Here is a 16281-nt window from a genome sequence, read left to right as displayed (position 1 = left end):
TTGTGTTAAGAGTAATTCAAGTCAAGTCACCTTTATTTATATAGCGCTTTTAACAATACAGATTGTGTCAAAGCAACTGAACAGCATTAATTAGGAAAATAGTGTGTCAATAATGCAAAATGACAATAGTAAACACTAATTTTTCAGTTAAAGGCAGTTCATCATTGAATTCAGTGATGTCATCATCCTGCTCAGTTCAGTTTAAATAATATCTTTGCAATCAAGTCAACGATATCGCTGGAAATGAAGTGTCCCCAACTAAGCAAGCCAGAGGCGACAGCGGCAAGGAGCCAAAACTCCATCGGTGACAGAATGGAGAAAAAACCTTTGGAGAAACCAGGCTCAGTCGGGGGGCCAGTTCTCCTCTGGCCAGACGAAACCAGCAGTTCAATTTCAGGCTGCAGCAATGTCACATTGTGCAGAGGACTCATCTGGTTCCTGTGGTCTTGTCCCGGTGGTCGTCTGAGACAAGGTCTTTACAGGGGATCTGTATCTGGGGCTCATCTAGTTGTCCTGGTCTTCGCTGTCTTTCAGGGCTGTGGAGGTCCTTTCTAGCTGCTGATCCACCATCTGGTCTGAATACGTACTGGATCCGGGTGACTGCAGACAACAAATCTGTTTTTAATATTTCAAAATGCATCATTTCAAAATATGAATTGTTTAAAATGCTTATTACATTTAGCATGCATAATTAGCCATTTTTAATAGGTTGGTTTGCTCAAAGACCTCAAAGTAGATGTAATGTGATTTTAATGCAGACATTCTGCCTATTACTAAATCAAACTCTATAAAGACTGCTTCTTTAAAAAAAATAAAAAAGACTTGTTTTTCCACAGAAACAATGTAAGCATCCCCTAGGTAACTTGGTCCAAGTGCATCCTAGGAAATCTCAGCATCAAGGCAGTGTGAGCAAAGCTCTACGGCTTTACGTTCTACAGCCCGTCTCAGTCATAAACGTCTGCGTGTCTATGAAGGGCTCTGGAGATGCCTCGCGACGATGTGTCCCCTCTCTGGTCCGAGCTATTTTCAGCGCGAGCGCGTCACGATGCCGTCCAGCAAACTTCATCCTGGAGTGAATGAAGAATACGCGCACACCTCCGGGATTACAGCTCATGCGTTATCATGAATAGAGGCAGGTGCACAACTTCAAACGATGAATTCTGCGAGCGCAAAACTACACGATCTACCTCGCTCGGCTGATGTCCTTGTTCATGTACGAGAGATTATTCGTTCATCGCCGTCTGCCCGATCATCACTTCTCCACTCTCATCCCGCAGCTTTCCTCTTTTCATCTGTGCGTCCGTGTAAAATGGAAATCTGAAGTGCTCCACTTTCGCAGTTTCTCACCTTTCAAAGAAAAAGGTAGGACTTTATTTGCTGTACTTGACAAGTGTGCCGCGACGATGGCTAGAACCGTTCCATTCACGCAAAGCCTTTAGTTTCAGTTTAGAGACGCGAGATAAATCAAGCCGGTGATGTCCGTTATTATTCATGCAAACTCCTCGATCGGTGCTTTATAGAAAGGCCTGATGTGGACCGCCTTTCTTGTCTAACCGGTTGACACGTGAAGCCAGTGTAGCATATCTTGTGGTTTATCATCTTGTCCGATGCTTTATTAAGAAAAATATCTTGGAAGTGTCGCTTAAATTACGACAGTCATCTGCCGGTGACTTTATGAGCTGAATTAAGCTTGTCTATGTAACCTGTAGGAACGGTAATCGTAAAGAATGAAGGGTTCTAGTTCCGATTCCTCTTTCATTAACGTTAGCTGTTCTTTTACTTTTGAGGGAGAAATATTCATAGGGGAAAAGAAATGCAATTCATATGGCATTGCCCTCAGCAGTCGGTTGGCATGAGATCATTTCAGATTTTAACAGAACAAGATTAATTTATCAGGAAAAATCTAATTCTTGCAAAGTGTTTTCGTAGTTTTTATTAAGAGAAGAATGCAATCCAATGATTGGAAGGGACTGTCTATTAAATGGAATTGCTCTCATTTTTATTTTTAATAAAATCTCGCATATAACAGTAACAAATCAATTATTTGTATTAAATCTTACGACTTTAAAGTCCAACCTAGTCTTTATTTTAAGTGGATTATTTAAGTAGCTACTAATTGTAAATGAATTCAATAACCGCTCTGACAGATTAACAAAAGTTTGCTGATTTGCCAAAACGAACGTGGATATACAGTAGCCTATATTAGTCATTCATGAATCTACGGCAAGAGATATGGTTTTGATTCACTTAAAGAACCCACTCATAAGATGTACACTGGTCATTGATTCTCAGATGTAGAATCTGTATTAGTGCAGAAAACAGTCTCGTAGTACGAGTATCTTAATTTAGTTACGCTTGATGTTTTTTATTGGTAGCAATAAACGGCGTATTATTCATTCGTTAATCCAACAAGGTATGATTCGTTTGGAAATCAGACAACACTGGTGGCACTGTATGTTTTTGATTCCACTAAAAAGAACCGATTCATATGAATCATTCTTTTTTGAATCAGTTCTAAATAAGAACACAGTTCACAAACATTTGATAAGTTTTTGTTGTTCACAGCCCCCGGAAATGTTTGTAGCTGTATTTCTTTGTTTTTACTGTGTAATTATTAGAATTCAGTCCCCTCCTCTCTTCTTTCCAGACAGACAGTGCTTCACATTTTAAAAATGAAATGAGTGTGGGTTTTGACATTTGTCTCCAAATCAGGTTCATAAATTTTCAATGTTGTGGCACAGTAGTGTAATATGAGGTTGAAGCTTCTTTAAAAGCACTATTGTGACTCATGCTTTGATGTTCTTTGAAACGCCGACAGCCTTTAGAGCTGGTGGCAGTTCATGCTTGAACAGCCACAAAAAGAGGAAAAGTATAAGTGTCTATCCCTATCTGAGTGACAGTGATCCTGCTGAAATGATCAAGAGTCATCACTCTGAGTTATCAGCTCATCCTCTTTGTTATTCACATGAGTCATTCAAAGTTTATGCCACTGTCACAGTCCTCTTCCCCTTTTTCTTTTTTAGATCATGTAAGTTCATCCTTTCCCTTGCTGTCATATTCAGGGTTATAGAACACAAGAAACCTGGAAATATTAGGGAATTTTAAATGTGTGATTTCTAGGCCTAGCAAAGGAGACGTCAAAGTCATGGAAAAGTCATTGCTATAGTGAATGTAGATTTCTCTGGTTCTGCTCAAAGGCTTAGATTTTTGTACACAAGTAAATGGTTTGTTTGCATCTTTAATTTTAAGGATTGGCACCTGACTTACAGTTGAAAATCCTCTTCTGAAATCTCTATGAAAGATACTACCACTGTAATCATGAATGGCTCAAAATGGAAATTCTTTTGTCTCGGACTTCGGGAACCATGAATTTTCAATCATTTTGTGCAATCTGAAAATACATTTACCAATCGTTCAACATTTATTCGTTCGTCACAATTTATTCGTTCTTTGTTCTTCCCCAATCATGCATGTCCATTCCCTCGCTTGCAGTCGTCAATGTGAATATTGTATGTAATGAACAGCAAGTGTTGTGAGATGACACCGTTTTGAATGTATTTTGACAAGAACATTTATTGGTGCAGTGCGAGCCACTACACCTCTGAATTGTAACTCATTTTCTTGGTGATTTGCTTTCCCTCTGCACATCATCAGCATGTACTTTTGGACTACATTATTTATTTGCTCAGATGACGCCTTGTATACAGAGAACTACCAGGGGAAGTTTACCTTGTTTTTTTGTTTTGCCTCACTTAGAGGAGGGATCTAAAATTGTCAGGAGTTATGGCGACAGATTCGGCAAGAGAGAAACTTTCTTGAGCATGTTCAAAGTTCTGTTTGAAGGTTCTGTGTGCCATAATTAAATATGTTTTAAGATTTGCATTTCCTGAAGGAAATGCCAGTGCTTGCAATGCAGAAAAGAATACTTATGGGACTAGAACAAAACCCTAACTAGAATGTTTGATGAGTATCAATACAGTGCCTTGCCAAGACCGTGATGAACAAATCTGTCTAGTTTCTTCTAGTCTTGCAAGTTCCTCAGGTACGGACCATATGTGACCTTGGACCACAAAATCAGTCTTAAGTCGCTGGGGTATTTTTGTAGCAATAGCCAAAAGAACATTGTATGGGTCAAAATGATCGATTTTTCTTTTATGCCAAAAATCATTAGGATATTAAGTAAAGATCATGTTTCATGAAGATATTTTGTAAATTTCCTACTGTAAATATATCAAAACTTAATTTTTGATTAGTAATATGCATTGCTAGTAAGAACAATTTGGACAACTTTAAAGGCGATTTTCTCACTATTTAGATTTTTTTGCACCTTCAGATTCCAGATTTTCAAATAGTTGTATCTCTGTCAAATATTGTCCTATCCTAACAAACCATACATCAATGTAAAGCTTATTTATTCAGCTTTCATGTGATATATAAATCTCAATTTCAAAAAATTGACCCTTATGACTGGTTTTGTGGTCCAGGGTCACATATTATGTTGGTTATATAAATTTGTAATCTTGTTTATCTCCAGTCTGGCTTCTGATGTTTTCGCCGGCCAACCCACGGCCTCAGTTTGCCTTAGTTGTGATCGGATATATGAACCAGTAGTCAAGGGAAAAGACAGATACGGCTCTGAGCCCATAGAGTTGAAAAGCAGAGTCACGTCCTCGGTCATCGCAATCACTCTTGACTGGCAGCAGCCTCACCGGTGGCCTCATCCCCAACTATGTTGGAATAAAGCATTTTAGTGCTGTGAGAAACGTCTTGGTAATGGAACGTGTCGGTAGAGTTGCGCCTTTGATGAGCGTCTTTCTGTGCTTTCCCCTGGCCTTGAGACATGTCCTGCTCCCTGGGCATGAAAAACAGGCCAATCACCCCCTGTTCCTTTCCATCATCCACGCGCTGAGTTGAAAGAGGATGAGCAGACAGAAAGAGGCGCAAAGAATGAGGATAGAAAAGCAATTTGCTAACTCCATAAATCCAGCCACCTAGGGTACCTGACCCCGGAGATAGAAGCAGGAGGCCATTATTTAAACTCGGGTAACCAATGCTCTCCTATTAACATTGAAAGGGCTGGTGTCTGCTGGTTGTCTGCAGCGGCACATTTATGTGTTTTATTTACTGCCTTGTACCGCATGGCCTCATGCGCAGGGCTCCCGAAAACCAGCTCAGACTGAACTCAGAAGGCGCCCTTAATATGGATTGATAAGGGGACTCTGTTTGTCTCCACCAGTTGAAGCAGGATGTTAAATTAAAATAAAGGTGATGCCCAAAGCCTGTTCTCTGTTGTTTGAAATGGTTATGTGTGTGTTGGTTGGAGAACGAAATAGATGCAAAACAAAAAAATAAAGCACATTTTGTGGGGGTGGTGTGGTGCAGTGGGTAACGCTCTGGGCTGGTGACCAGAAGTATGTTGAATCAATGCTCGTGTGGTGCAGTTATCACCGTTGTACCTCATATAAGACTACTGGAATTCACTTTGGATAAAAGCATCTGCTAATTAACTATTTATTTATTTTTCGGACTGTGTAAGTACTATAAAAATGTTTGGGGTCTGTAAGCTGTTAAGTCTCTTAGGCTCACCAAGGCTGCAATTATTTGTGACCCTGGACCACAAAACCAGTCTTAAGTCGCTGGGGTATATTTGTAGCAATAGCCAAAAATACATTGTATGGGTCAAAATTATTGATTTTTCTTTTATGCCAAAAATCATTAGGACATTAAGTAAAGATCATGTTCCATAAAGTTATTTTGTAAATTTCCTACTGTAAATATATCAAAACTTAATTTTTGATTAGTAATATGCATGGGTAAGCACTTCATTTGCACAATTTTAAAGGCGGTAAATACATACACTGTGATACATTTTTTTAGGATTCTTTGTATAGAAAGTTCAAAAGAACAGCATTTATTTGAAATGCAAATGTAATGTAATAAAAATTTTAAGTATTGCTTATTACTTGCAAGTCTTATGTATAAATGACTAATAATTTACTAATGATTTTCTTTAAAAATCTAATGATGATATTTTTTCTGAGGAACCCAGATGTAGTTACTTATGGCGGATTGTCCAGGCAGCTCATTTCCACAACCAGAAAGTGAATGGTGACCACTGCTGACAAACAGAATTTTTCATTTACATTACATTTACATTACATTGAATAATTTAGCAGATGCTTTTTTCCAAAGCGACTTACAAATGAGGAGCAATCAAAGACTTGAAAATGATAACTCAATCAAACCAACAAGAGAGCAACAATAAATAAGTGCTATGACAGTACACATTGCAAAGTTTTTTGTTTTGTTTTGTTATAATAAATAAAAAGTAGATAGAAAAGAAATACAATAGATAGCTAGCGTTAGAGGGTCAAGTTGTTATTTTTTTTGTAATAATTAAAAAGAAAACAAGTAGATGAAATAGAATAGAGTCCTAGTGCTATTTTTCGAGGTAAGGTTTTCTGTGAATAATAACTCGCACAAAGCTGTTGTATGGCTTCAGAAGATTTGAAATATAGTGCACAAGTCATATGGATCACTTTCATGATGCTTTTATGGTGCTTTTTGAAGCTTGACACCCACTGCTCCCCATCTACTTTTATTGTATGGAAAAGAGCAGGTCAGACATTCTGCTAAACTGCTTTTTTGATGTTCCCCAGGAGAAATATGGTTTGGAATGACTTGTGAGTAAAAAATCTCAAAAAGTCTCTTTAAGACTATAGTACTCCTTCCAGAAAAAGCAGATATTCTGATGTCCCTTGAGAACAAAGTCTTGTTTTTCCTTCAAATGCAAGAGGGACCTTCATTGAACTCATAAGTCATTTAAAGACAAAGTTGAATAAAGGCAGAGTAAGTGTTCGATGGGGTGACTGCACTTGAATCCTGGTCACTCTTTCTCTTTTATCTGCCCACTTGTTTATGGAGTGAGACACTACTGTCTCAGTATTACAGATGTGTGCTCTGAAAAGATATCAGGCATCCAGCAAAGTCTATCAGCCTGACGCTTCTGTGGCTGACTGAGAAATGGCAGTATTTCTTCATCCCTGTCATCCGTAGGTACATTGATGAATGTACCTTTGCTCTCCTGTTTTGTCAGACATGCTGGCACGCTGAGGGAGATTAGACGAGAATGCAATGTCACCTCTTTAAATAAATATTTATAGTTTCTCATTTTTTAACACTGACAAAGGACAGATGGAATATGGAACAGATAGTAGTAACGTGACTATACACAATGAAGATGCTGAATGAGGTGTTGCTTGCTGTTTTGATTTAATCGAACTTTTAATTGCTCAGTTACGTTAAAATTTTAAACGTAACGAGTAGGGATGCTCCGATCCGCCTTTTTCGCTTCCGATACCGATTCCGATCCGATACCAGTGAAGTTTTTTCCCCTCATTTAAATAAATGTAGAATTTATATATCTCTGTGTGTGGACCTGATAATCATTATTTCACAATCTACTAGATAAAGACTACTTCATTATAAAGAAAAATAAAATAAATATGAAAAAATATAGGCCTATGTATATTTATAATCTATGACAAAAATGTATCATAAACTAGGTTAATGGATAATTCGGCAGCAAAAGTTATTCTAGAAAATTAGACATCATTTAGTCGCCCAGAGTGAAGATTTAGTCTCATATGCGAGTGATTTACTCGTGATGTAGATGGTTGACAGTCTATGTATGAGCACGAAGCGCATTGTAAGCGCTTCGTGTTAAAAACTGCAAAGCACAAAGGGAAGAGAAATTAATGCGTAGTGTATTATATCTGTGCAACAGTTATTGAGCCTTTCTTTTAACAGTTTTAAATTTCAGTTACTGTGCACGTTAAAAACAATTGAGTCTCTTCTATGCCCGTGTTTTGTTCTCACAGACACCGGTAGCAAGTAACAAAACAACATTAAACTCCGGCAAGAAGATAAAGTCCTTTTTGCAAAATCATAGACATGTATTTACAAATCAAGTATAATGGGAACACAGAATGATCTTGGAGAGAGCTTTACCGAGCTGACTGCTGTAACCGAACGTGTCCAGGGTTTAAAGGCTGAAGGAATGACTGACAGCCACAGCGGAGAAAAGAGTTTGTGTGAACTTTAATGTAAGGACTTAAATATTCATATGTAGCTCACATTAAGCTATCGTATGGCTTCAGAAGTAACACAGAATAATTCGCACAATCGGAAAAAAAAAAAATCTCGGATTTGGATCAGTTCTCTCTGACCGATACCCAATCCGAGAAAAATGGCACTATCGGAGCCGATACCCGATATGAATATCGGATCGGCACATCCCTAGTTACGAGTAGACAGTTTTTGGGCAGTAATTTGTACAATATGACTGTAATTTCTCCCTAGTACAAAGTACACCGTCCGCTGAGTCAGGGAGTCCCATTGTCAAAATTGTTCAAGTGCACTGAAAACATCCCAGAATGCACTAGAAAATTTTTTTGGCTACTTACTATATCACTATATTTCAGCCTCTGAATGGTTTGAAGCTTTGCTTAGTTCATGAGGTAACACTTTACAATAAGGTTCATTAGTTAACTACATTAGTTAACATGAACTAATAATGAACTGCACTTATACAGCGTTTATTAATCTTTGTTAATGTTAATTTCAACATTTACTAACACATTATTAAAATCTTGTTAACATTAGTTAATGCACTGTGAACTAACATGAACTAACAATGAACATCTGTATTTTTATTAACTAACGTTAGTGAAGATTAGTAAATACAGTAACAAATGTATTGCTCATGGTTAGTTCATGTTAGTTTACACATTAACTAATGTTTAACTAATGAACCTTATTGTAAAGTGTTACCGTTCATGATGCTGTGATACATGATGTCATATGCAGTGTTTTGTTATTATTTATATGCTACTATAATATTTTCATTTAACATTTGTTCTTTTAATATTTTCAGTTTCATTTTAATTGGTTTTTATTTTCAGTCTTTTAAAAAATACTTCTACATAGCTTTCATTTTTATTTCAGTTTTAGTTGTAGTAATTTTATTACTGTTAATTTGTTAGGGTATTTATCAGTGTTTGTCAACAATCATCTCAATTTTGTCAGCTTTTAATTTTAATAATGTATTAGTAAATGTTGAGATTAACGTTAACTTAGATTCATTAATACAGTCAATTTTCCATTGTTAGGTCATGTTAACTAATGTAAACTAATGTTAACAAGTGGAACCATATTGTAAAGCATTAACACAATTAAGTTTAACTTTGTCATCTAATGCTTATATTTTGTTTTATGCCAATTATTTTAAACCGTTTTGAAGAGTTTTAGTTTTAGTTAACAAAAACAACACTGGCTCTATGCCAACTCCTACGTTGCTGGTAAATGAGTCATATTTAGTGGAGTCCCAACATTTTTGGGACAATATAGTGAATGGAATAAGATGCAGCCAAAGTTTCTTTGGTTTTCTGATGAGTTCATATACACAGAGCTGCTTTTATATCACCACAAACACCCATTATGCATCAGTGGTTGAGAAAACGTCATTAGATTAGCATTGGAGGGGCTTTTAGAGCTGGTTTATCAGAGATTGCAGCACTCCCCTCTCTTACCCTACTGCGTGATATTGTTACGGACTGTGACTTAAACTGCTACCATGACTTGCAATCAATAACATTAGTGCATTAGAGTGGACTGCTGCAGTGCATTCCTTTTAATTTGTCTTAATGGCTCCATGCATTCAGCAGATTTCTATGTTTGACCATCTCTGCATGTTTTTTTGTTGTTGTTTTTTCCTGGAAGCACAGTAGCTACCATTTAATCACACTGGTCTTAACAGCAGTTTTTAAATGGGTGTGAATGTTTTCAAATGGCCAGTCCAACAAGTATTGTGTAAGCGAATGCGTGCTAATTATAGTCATCAGCAAATGTGAATGTAATTGCCTTTTTTTGCTGTGTATTCAGGTCAAGGTGCATTGATCTTTTATGGTTGTGTGCACAGGTGTGTTAAAACTGATTTGTTGGAGCTATTTTTTGCCTTTGGATTGTGATAGGAAAAGGAAGTAAATATAATAATAGCTTTTGGTAGTGTAACTTACTCACCAATGGCATAATTGTGTGTTTGCGGTAACAAGAAAATTTAGACACTCTAATCCTGGTCCTGGAGAACCCCCAACACTGCACATTTTAGATGTCTCCCTATTCAAACACACCTGATTCAACTCATCAGCTCATTAGTGAAGACTCCAAGACCTCAAATGTGTGTGTCAGATAAGAGAGACACCAAAACCGTGCAGTGTTGGGAGTTCTCCAGGACCAGGATTGGGAACCACTGCTCTAATGTATAACATAATTTAATTTGAATTTATAAATGCAAACTTTTAGATATGTTTAAAGAAATTTCACCTAAAAATGAACATTTGCTGAAAATGTCCTTGCCCCTAGGCCATCCAAGGTGTATTGTGTTTGTTAATCAGAGCAGATTTGGCCAAATCAATGCCAATCGATGCTCTGGAGTGAATGGGTGCCGTCAAAATGAGAGTCCAAACAGCTGATAAAAACATCACAATAATCCACACCACTCCAGTCCATCAATAAACATCTTGTGAAGTAAAAAGCTGTGCATTTGTAAGAAACAAATCCATCATTAAAGAGTTTTAACATAAAGTTAATACAATGTTGTTTAGTTGAATCAACTTAACATTCTCGACTTCGTTTTAATCTATTAATCAAGTTCAATTATTCTAAAATTAATATGGTCACATTCAATCAAAACGAATAATACAGTTTCATTGAGTTTATTCAATAAATACATTCAAATTATTATTTTTTTTTTTACAACTTTTAAAAATTTTTCCAAGAAGAAGAATTTGTACAAAATCTAAAGACTGCCTTCACTTTTTTTAATCAATTATCTTATCTTATTACAAGAAAAGTGTAAAAAAAGCATACTAATAAAAAAATAAAAGCATGCATTTTAGGTAGGATTTACAAAATAGTCTTCTTTTGTAATGAAAATGCATCAATTATTCAAAGCAAGACCAACGCTGAAAGGAATGTAACATGTTCAGTACCGAAAAAACAAATGTACTGCAACAGCCAACAGTACAACATTATTCGTAAAGGTCTGTAGCATCTGTATGATGGCATAGATTCCCAGCGTGGTGTTGCGCGTCGAGGTTAGGGCTTCAACATGTTCAACATTCTAAAAATGTCAAGTACAAAAAGAAACAATTACCAACAGATCAAGGGTCAAAGAAGTTGGTTTTGGAGAAACATACACTAGGTTTTAATGAAAAAGGTAAATAACTTACCATGTACTCCTTCACAGGGTTTGAGGGGTCTTCCTTCAGGCAGACAGCCAGGGCTTTCAGGATGCATTCACATTTTTTGCCGATGGAGACATTCTGAATATGTAAAATTAACAGCATTAGTTAGCACTTGACTTTTTAGACTTGTTACTGTACATCTAACATTTTAAGTAGTATTATACAGATCATCCCACTGTGTTGTTTCTACAAAATGTTCAATCCTGGGAACCAGTACAAGAAAACCCAACAAATGTTCCTAAATCAGAAACTTTGCTATGGGAAAGATACACCGTAATCTTGGATGTCAGAGTTGTTCCAATTGTAGGTGCAAAAACACAACTCTGCTGCTGAGAAATTTGATAAAGCTACAAACAAGCCCTGCAATTAAAACAGCATGAATTATGCACATATGAACATTTTAGCATATGCTGTATATACTCCAGGCTTTAAAGGGATAATTCTCCAAAAGAAAATCATTATCAGTTGTTTTATCTTTTAGACTCCCTTACATAAAATGCAAAATTTGGTTAGTTTGTCTTGCTCATTTCTGATGATAAAATGACAGTCAAGGGTGAGTTTCTCTTCTGAAGCTTAAAAAGCATTAAAAAATTACATGTTACATTTGAAGATTCAGAACAGGAATTCACCATTGACTTTTATTGTGTACACAAAAAAAAAGAGCAGGACAAATTTGCCAAAATGCATAATTTTAGTTCAGGCAACAACAACAACAAAAAAGATGTAAGAGGTTCAACGACTTGAGGCTGAGTAAATGATGACCGAATTTTCATCTTTGGGTGAAATATTATTTGAACCCATTATGAATTATTGTCAGATTTAAAATGACAGTGAATTTAGATAACATACCTGAGCCATAACAGGCCGGATGTTTGTGATCTTCTTTGCTGCTGCTGCTCCTTTCCTTGGTTTGAGAAATTATCAAGCTGACCCATATATTTGGAGACCAAAGGGATTGGTTTCATTTTAAAAGTTTTTTTTAATGTATTATTTTAAATTTATACAGCCTTTCATTCAGTTTATCCTTACAGCTAAAATAGATCAGATTAAAAGATGATTTTGTTATATGTTAGCAGTTATCATCAGCTGCTCATTTATCATCTCTCTCATCATTTTCTGGTGTTTGATCACGTCTGTTGCTTCATTTTGAGAGCACTGATTACTGTTAAATATAATTTATGTTCCTATGGAAACTGTGAACTCTCATAGGTCCAGACGTATTCCTCCGGCTAATCTAACTGTCTGAGAAATTATAAGATTGTTATCTTTCCAGATAGTGTTCTTGTTAAACCTTGTATCTAAAGAAGCACAACAATTTCACCTTCTCCCTCATCCAACCTCAAGTTTTCAATTCTAAACAGCCTGCAAGCTGTTCAACAGACCAGATCCAAAATGATTCAGCTGTGTGATTATGTCAAAGCATGACCTTTTTCCCCGGATTGGCTTTGACCTTTTTGAACGTCCACAAACGATCGCGGACGTTTTAAACCCAGGCACCTCAATGACACGTGATAAAGCCCTCCTCTTCTCCACCAGTTTCCCACCCAATACCTGATCTAACACCGTGGAGGTCACAGCGCTAATGGCACGAAGGGCGGGCTGTGTTTTCCACAGCCTGCGGCTCTCCGGAGAGGCCGGAGATTTGAAACAATCTGCTGCCTCCTGTCTGCTGAGACACTGGCATAAGTAAGGGGGCAGGAAGTATATGCTAATCATGCCTTATCCTCTTTATTTTTAGAGCTGATCTCCTCTGAGTGCTCTCTCTCTCTCTCTCTCTCCCTCTCCTGATCTGTTTCGATGAGGAATACGATGAGTCACAGGACACTGGCATAAGTAAGGGGGCAGGAAGTATATGCTAATCATGCCTTATCCTCTTTATTTTTAGAGCTGATCTCCTCTGAGTGCTCTCTCTCTCTCTCTCTCTCTCTCTCTCTCCCTCTCCTGATCTGTTTCGATGAGGAATACGATGAGTCACAGAAAGGCAAATGAATGTTAACCTGGCACAAAACCACACTAGGCATGAGCTATATGAGATGTGTTTTCCCTTCAGAGGACAAACACTGATTTGTAATGTCCTCTATCAAAGGCTAAAACATAAATTCTTAGGGCAGCAGGCAAAGTGTCTGTAGGATGCCTTTGTCCTTACATGATTCAATTAAACAGTATTAAGTTACTTGCACTAACCAGGTCTTACTGCTGAGCTGCTACAGGCAAAAAAGTGTCTGCGCACATTTGATCTGCTTTAATGTTCGTTCACATTGTGTATTTCTTTTTATAGGCCGTTTAATATATAGCAGTGACATTAAACATGCCATTTTTATGAAGACGATCTTCGCTTGGGCTTCACATCTGTGACAGAGGTGTCGGATTTAAGAATGCTGCATAGTTGTATAATCCACGCACTGTAATCTTGTTAAAGCTGGCACAGTATTTGAGCTGTAGGCAAATTGATGACAGTTCCTCTTGAAATGATTGTCTTGCATTGAATTAAGAATAACCACTAGTCCAGATTGGATGACATTCTTTTTTCTTGACTTAAACTTAGTCATAGTTTGATTATTCACTTTGCAAGTGCTGCAAAATGATTTGGTTATTTGAACAAAGTACCAGCCGCCTAATCTTCATTAGAATGGGAATAGTTATCAGTTCTGTCTGTTTAACCAATGCTTGACGGTGTTAATTAGATTCAGAACCGGTTGGTAAGTGCACTAAATGAATATTTATGAGGAGAGAATTCATTAACTAAGCCTTGGCAAACATCCCGAATCTACACTATTCACTCTACGCAATTGACCGTCCACAACATTGTTCTCATTCCAACTGTCAGATAAAATTGACAGTGTTGGCATACTAAACCTGCACAGAGAGACTCTCTCCAAGATAATCAAGCCCCAATCACAATTATTCCAGTAAGTTCAATATCCATTACATTTCCTCGTCTGTTATTATCGCCTTGCCTCTTCAAGCAGATCTGATCATCATCTGATTTTGTGTGTAACAGCTTTCCCAGTTCATTGAAGTTTCATTTGCTGTTCCATGGCCTTCCAGCTTGACATCCTCAATTCTTGATCTGAATTTAAATGCAAATGACTCTCATAAATGACATGTTTCCCCATTGGAGTTGGTTTTATCGGAGGATTGACACCGGGGCGTCTGATGCTTAAGCTGTAATGGATGGCAGGAATGTTGGTGCCAAAGCACTACCTTCAATAATACCTCAATGTTTGTTCACAGCAGGCATTTTTTTTGATGTTAGAATGGCTGGCTTGTTCCCGTACTGCATTCCCTCTGCTCCCATCACATCAGTTTTTGATGGAGCCTCAACATCAAAAGTTATCTTCAAAATACAGGCCGTCAGCGGCATATCCAATGCCTTTCTTACGTTAATACTCCATATAGAGTCTTAACAGAGCTTGTTCCATCTAACTCTCAAATGCAGGCAAGATTTAGATTTAAATAAGCTTTTTTAGTGTGTGTGTGTGTTCATGCATGGTTGCTGTTTGACTCTAAAGGACTTGTATTGGTAATTTAGCATGAGTATTTGTAACTGGCCAGGTGTGCGCCAGAGGTATCGAATCTTCAGTGCTGGCAGGAAGAGAGTTTAGAGACTTGGAACTTCCTCCAAAGACCAGCTTACAGGAGACTCTGAGCTATATTATTAATGGAATGTCCTTAGTTGGACTAGGACCAGCTTCAACTGGTTTTTGTGGAATCTGCTATAAGGCGATCTTTGGTTTTGGGGAAAGGAAGTTTCGCTAACCTGTGCTATGGTCTAATTGAGCGGCATTCATTAAGCAAGGTTCAGTGAAACATGTTCAGTTGAATAAATAAAGGCCTGTAACCAAATAATAGTAATTCATTAACCTCAAATGCCTCTTTTACCTTCATTTATTCTGCTTTGATGCATTCGGCGATATTGTCACAGATCAGCTCAATTAAATTGATCATTTTGTGTTTCAATTAGCATGCGTGGACGGCCTTTATTATCTTTGAGTGTGCTGATTAGTATGGATGTAAATGTGACTGATGAACAGGTGCATTCTAATAATCAACCCAACACAAAGGCTTTGAAATTACCAATATGCCCCTAGCTAAGCATAATGAATTAAACACAATCCATAGCTTCCAGACACGGTTTATCTTTTTTTTTACCCTACTATTGTCTGTATCTGTCTGAAAATCCATTTTATACAATCCAAAATGTGATTGAATTGGCTGAAATTAATTCCTGCTCTGTTAACAAAGGGGTGTTTATGACTACTATGAGATCTTCCTCCAGTTATTTTTTCACATGTACACTACTTGTCAAAAGTTTAGAATAATTAAGAATTAAGAAATGTCTCATGCTCACCAAGGCTGCATTTATTTGATCAATGCAATAAAAAATACAATATTATGCTGTTTATTTCTTTATTTATTTTACAGTTTAAAATAACTGTTTTCTGCATAAATATATTTTAAATTATAATTTATTCCTGTGGTGGCAAGGCTAAATTTTCAGTGTCACATTATTCTTTAGAAATCATTCTGATATACAGATTTGATACTCTATTATCATCAATTATTTTTGGGGCCCAATTATTATTATTATTTTTTAAAGATTTATTTTTGTCATTTTTGCCTCTATTATGATAGGACAGATCAGAAGTAACAGGAAGCGAAGTGGGAGAGAGATGGGGGGCGGGATTGGGATTTTTACTGCATAATATTTTTGTAGAAACTGTAATACAAATGTGATGCATCTTATACAGAGCCGATCCTCCCTATACGCAAAATATGCAAGCTGCGTAGGGCCCCCGAAACACCAGGAGTGAAAAATCCAGACTAAAAAAACGAGTTGAAAGCATACCGAGAGACTGATGAAGAGACACTGTTTCTCAAGTGTTTTCCGCGAGTGTGATTCGAGACGGAGTGAAACACGGTCAAATGCGTTTCATTCATTCGTTCATAACCACTCAAACCCCACTACACCCCC

General features: G+C 37.1%; 1 protein-coding gene across 1 annotated transcript in view; it reads left to right on the top strand.

Annotated features, from left to right (window-relative positions):
- Positions 1-614: 614 nt before the first annotated feature.
- Positions 615-16281, top strand: part of LOC107593231 (dystrophin-related protein 2-like) — a 154384-nt gene continuing 138717 nt past the window's right edge. The window contains exon 1 of the mRNA XM_016282862.1: positions 615-1362. Coding sequence (XP_016138348.1) covers positions 1200-1362 — 163 coding nt within the window. The 5' untranslated portion in view covers positions 615-1199. The remainder of the gene's footprint in view (positions 1363-16281) is intronic.

This window comes from Sinocyclocheilus grahami, unplaced genomic scaffold (genome assembly GCF_001515645.1).
Source record: "Sinocyclocheilus grahami isolate Dianchi unplaced genomic scaffold, SAMN03320097.WGS_v1.1 scaffold167.1, whole genome shotgun sequence".
In the NCBI taxonomy this organism is placed as follows: Eukaryota; Metazoa; Chordata; class Actinopteri; order Cypriniformes; family Cyprinidae; genus Sinocyclocheilus; species Sinocyclocheilus grahami.
Note: the sequence above shows the minus strand (reverse complement) of the source record. Positions and strands in the feature narration are given on the sequence as shown.